At 49.7% G+C, this 5,000-nt stretch overlaps 1 protein-coding gene across 1 annotated transcript in view; it reads left to right on the top strand.

The window, feature by feature from the left end:
* The window catches only part of pak5 (p21 protein (Cdc42/Rac)-activated kinase 5), a gene marked incomplete at both ends in the record, with an annotated part of 43,408 nt that overhangs the window by 6,929 nt on the left and 31,479 nt on the right, over positions 1–5,000 (top strand). The window contains 2 exons of the mRNA XM_084439460.1: positions 1,947–2,170; positions 4,424–4,468. Coding sequence (XP_084295586.1) covers positions 1,947–2,170; positions 4,424–4,468 — 269 coding nt within the window. The remainder of the gene's footprint in view (positions 1–1,946; positions 2,171–4,423; positions 4,469–5,000) is intronic.

The raw sequence follows: 5,000 nt of genomic DNA, 5'->3' as shown, positions 1-5,000 counted from the left end.
CTGTCGGTCTGTCCGTCCCTCTGTCTGTCCCTCTGTCTGTCCCTCTGTCTGTCTGTCTGGCTCTCTGTCTGTCTGTCCGTCCCTCTGTCTGTCTGTCCCTCTGTCTGTCCCTCTGTCTGTCTGTCTGTCCCTCTGTCTGTCTGTCTGTCCCTCTGTCTGTCTGTCCCTCTGTCTGTATGTCTGTCCCTCTATCCAGACTTTCCTCAGACACCGTCAGCCTGAAGGCATTCATATTTGACACGGGTCTCCGCAGTGGTCAGATTTTTAATGAATTATTAGTTTGGGCTAATTTTAACATAAAACACAGCCAGCCAATATAAATACTGCTCCGAATAGAAGTCTACCCCCGTCATTCCAGCTGCCTACTCTAGAATGATCTAGTCGTCTCATCAGTGCCAGGAGCTGCAGCTTTGCCCAAAATGAGTGCGGTTGCTCCGATACAAACACTGAACTATATCCTCGTTCCAGACAGGACTTGCTAAACACTACATGTCCATTATGTTCTGGGGGGGAGACGGACATATCCTGGACTAAATGGCCAATTACTAATTGCTCCAACGTGTATCAAGACTAGCAGATAAGTTAATTGGTTTGGCTAAGATTGGATTGGATACAGTATGTACAGTGTTTAGTTGGTTCCCATAGTGCTTCAGTGCTTTTATATACATTTTATATAGGCTGTATATAAAATAAAATAACAAAAAACAAAATAAAAAACTTGCTAGATGTAGTTATTAATCACCCCACAAAGTGTTGATGATGATGTACTAGCTGATCATGTCATTTGCATATACGTCACACGTTTTGGGGGCTGCAGAAATTTTGATATTTATCCAATTATGTTCTTAATCACCAAATAATAGTCTGCCTCAACGGATGTAGGTTTTGGGGATAAGCCCTGTGTTTCAAGGACCCCCTTGAAAATGAAATGATTCATCTCAAGGGGATTATCCTTCAATAAAGTTTCATATTTGTTTATTATTGCCCAATCAGTGGCGATGGAATATGTTGTTGGCCCAATCAGATTTAAGACAGACTATGTGAAACAACAAACTAACCCAGCAACCGCTCCGCCGAAGATGATTGTGATTGGTTTAAAGAAATGCAATGTTTTTCTTTCCCCTATCCCCAAATGGTAATGAGTCCAATCAGACCTTTCTCCTGCGCTGGCAGTGGCACAGCGTAAACAAAGTGTGGATATAGCTCTGGCTATGTGAGACTACCAAATAATGATAGTTTTACTTACAGTAATTCATAGAGTATTGACGGAAAAACTGGTAAACGTTTTTTGTTAAAGATTTTAAGTAAAGTGCACCTTTAATATACTGGATTGTAGGACAGCTTGGTCTTCTCCCTGTCCCTCTAGTATGTTCTCTAACTGCCTTTTACAAACTGTACAACCTCTGGTTGATTCTGAGAAAAATATGATTTGATTGTCATTTGAGGAAAGTCTCTTGGTCGCCCCACTTCAGTTGAAAGCTGGCAGCCCCATCGCTGCTAATAGTATTAAAAACACGCTTTGGGACAGAACGTCTTCATCCTGCTACAGATGAATCTGTGATGACAAGTTTTAAGAGCCTGGTTCAGATAAACACAGCACCAAACGACGACAACTAATGTTCAGTTAATTAGTAAGTTCAGCTGTGTGTGTGTGTGTGTAGAGGAGCTACAGTGAGATACAGTGAGCTTCTGTCTCCCACGTCTTCTCCACCAATCATCTCCCCTCCTCACTCATACATCATCTCTCTGAACAGGAAAGTCAATGAGGCTAGAGGTGCTCTGGAGTATAGAATGAAAAACGCGTTGTAGTTTATGTCAAGACAGCGTTCTCCCTCTGTTGACCTCCCCCCTGTGCTTCCTGGATCATCAGGTATTCATGTCAACCGACGACAACCGGGTTAAAAAGAACCAGCCGGTAACGTCTGTCCCGTCTCCCGGCGTTCCAGGTTTGTCCGGGTTTTCCAGCATGTTTGGGAAGAAGAAGAAGCGGCTGGAGATCTCGGCCCCGTCTAACTTCGAGCACCGGGTCCACACCGGCTTCGACGCGCGCGAGCAGAAGTTCACTGGCCTGCCGCAGCAATGGCACAGCCTCCTGGCCGACACGGCCAACCGGCCCAAGCCCATGGTGGACCCCTCCTACATCACCCCCATACAGCTGGCGCCCATGAAGGTACAGCACACCGCCCGGCGCTGGGACACGGCCACGCTGGCGCCACTCCGTCTGTCTCCATCTCTCTCTCTCTCTGTCCCTCTCGCTCTCTCTCTCCCTCTCTCTCTCTCTCTGTCTCTCTCTCTCTCTCCCTCTCTCTCTGTCTCTCTCTCTCCCTCTCTCTCTCCTCTCTCCCTCTCTCTCTCTCTCTCTCTCTCTCTCTATCTATCTCTCTCCCTCTCTCTCTCTCTCTCTCTCTCTTTCTCTCTCTCTCCCTCTTTCTCTCTCTGTCTCTCTCTCTCTCTCTCTCTCTCTCTGCCTCTTTCCATTGTTTTACTCCATTTCACTGCGATTTGTCCTTCTTCCATTTCTCTGAGGCTTTTCTCTCTCCGTTCTCCATCTCTCTCTCTCTCCATCTCTCTTTCTCCATCTCTCTCTCTCCATCTCTCTCTCTCTCTCCCCATCTCTCTCTCATCTCTCTCTCCCCATCTCTCTCTCTCCATCTCTCTCTCTCTCCCCATCTCTCTCTCTCTCCATCTCTCTCTTTCCATCTCTCTCTCTCCCCATCTCTCTCTCTCTCCATCTCTCTCTCTTTCTCTCTCCATCTCCCTCTCTCTCCATCTCTCCCTCTCTCTCTCTCCATCTCTCTCTCTCTCCATCTCTCTCTATCTGTCAACCTTCTACTTGTTCTATTCTGTATCTCTCACACCCTCAATGTGTCGCCCTCTATTGGGGCTGCGTGTTCTGAGATCTTGCTGTACGTTGTCTTTCTGTGGAGGGAAAATGGGCAATTCAGCAGCACAGGAACATGTCCAGTACTGTATCCACCTTCTCCGGTCTGTAAGAGACCCACCTCTCCTCATCTTTAATCTGTGGAGAACTTTATTACATCTTTAAGGGATATCGATCCCCGAGAGTACCCTAAGGCATTTACCCATGATGATTTAGACGACTTAATCATCCCAGACTTAGTGAAAAGTACCTTATTAGTGGTAGTGGGAGTGAAAGACAAAATGGAGTCAGAAAATGGCTTCTTTACCAGACGACTGTGTGAATTCCCCATGTTTCCTCTCCAGTGAGCATGACTGTGTGTCTCCTTGTCCCTGGCTCTTCTGGGTGTCTCCTCTGATGTGCTGTTATTCATCGACACGTTTAGCTAACTGTTTATTTACCACTGACTCCCAACCGACACTATTAAGACGCTCACACATTGAACCCGGGCCAGGTAGACGTCGCAGCCTTAAAAGGCGTTAGCGTAGCATACGCTGTTTTACCCAAGCAGCCCCCCCCCCCCGAGGCTCGTTCCCAGGGGAGTCTGTCTGCTGTGTGTGGCCGTCTGCTGCTGTCGATGCTGGGCTCCCACCCTCCAGCCAGAACAGACTAGCATTCCTCCTCTTCTCCCGCTCTCTTGTCTGTGGTGTGGTGTCCTCCCCTCATACTGCATGTGTGGGCCCCGCCCCCCCCCCCCCCTCCCAGGGCCCCGCCCCCCCGGGCCCCGGGCCCCGGCCCCTAGCCCCTAGCCCGTGGCCCCCACTCCCAGTGTGCCCTGTGTGTGTTACAGCACCTGCCCACACCGACACCATCTCATCCACCACCGTTATACACTTTACCACAGCGGACACAAGCCTTATTTTCTATAGTCGTTCCAGTCGCTGCCGTATACAGTCGACGGCAATATTATGCTGCGTTATGCGGATTAAAGTGAAAGCAGAATAAAGTGTGTTAGCTGTAAGGCTAAAAGACGAGCGGAATGAAATCCAGTTGATTCGTCTTAGCTAAGCAAAGCACCGGAAAGATAATTGCTCAGCGCAGCAGGTCACAGCAGGGGTTCAAATACACAGGCCGGCGTACTGTATAAGAGCTGGATCACGACGGGGCACCCCCCCCCCCCACACACACACACACACACACACAGCCGTACCGCCGCCTAACTGACAACGACACGGTGTTGACTACGCAGTACAGCGCGGTGTCATCGCCAGGCTGCATCTCTTTACACGGGGACACGGCTAAAAGGCGCGTGACGTTAGGCCGTCGGCGTTAGCGTCACCCGCTAATCAGCGCTAGCTTACGAGGGGCCACGGGCATTCTGGAGAGCGGGAGAAAGAGAGAAAGAGAGAGAGAGAGAGGGGATATGACACACGCAATCGATAGGAAATGACATCAGAGACGTACCCTCGGACTTTCCTGTACGCTCTGGGACAGCAAGTCTACCACTGGAGATATCTCTGAAGAGGGGGACACAGGACAATAACTCTCTCGCTCTCTTCACAGATATCTCCCAAGAAAATCCGGTCGTCCGAAACGCCGTTGCGAAAAGTATGACTTCTCCTACCCTTCTTTTTTCTCAACCTGTTTTTTTTTTTCTTTCTTTCTTTCTTTCTTTCTTTCTTCCGGCCACACGCAAATCACTCTTTCCTTTCTTCTTCCTCACTCCATCTCTCTCCCTCCCTCACTGCCTGGCTCGCACATGCATTCAGGTGGAGGTGGTGTGTGTTTGGGTGTAGATGGGGTAGAGGGGGCGGAGTCGGCCCACATCACGCCAGTTCTACCTCATTGTATTTTTTTTTTTACGTCATACGCATGACCCCGCCCCCCCCCCCCCCCCCCCGGGAATGTCTACCCTCTGTGGTAGAAGTAGAGAAATGCTGGTTTTTTTTCACCTCCTTCCTCCGCGCCGTTGTGTCAGAGCCGACGTGTGGTGAGGTATGAAGCGCATGCCGCCATGGCCCCCGATTGGCCCGGGGGAAGGGAACTAGGTCATGTGGGTTTGCATGTGTCCCAAGCCTCGTCCCGTCAACCCCCTCAGCCAATCAGGAGGAGCGAGTGCCATTTCCCCCACAATGCCCCA

This window comes from Borostomias antarcticus, assembly GCF_949987555.1.
Source record: "Borostomias antarcticus genome assembly, chromosome: 6".
Taxonomy (NCBI): Eukaryota; Metazoa; Chordata; class Actinopteri; order Stomiiformes; family Stomiidae; genus Borostomias; species Borostomias antarcticus.
Note: the sequence above shows the minus strand (reverse complement) of the source record. Positions and strands in the feature narration are given on the sequence as shown.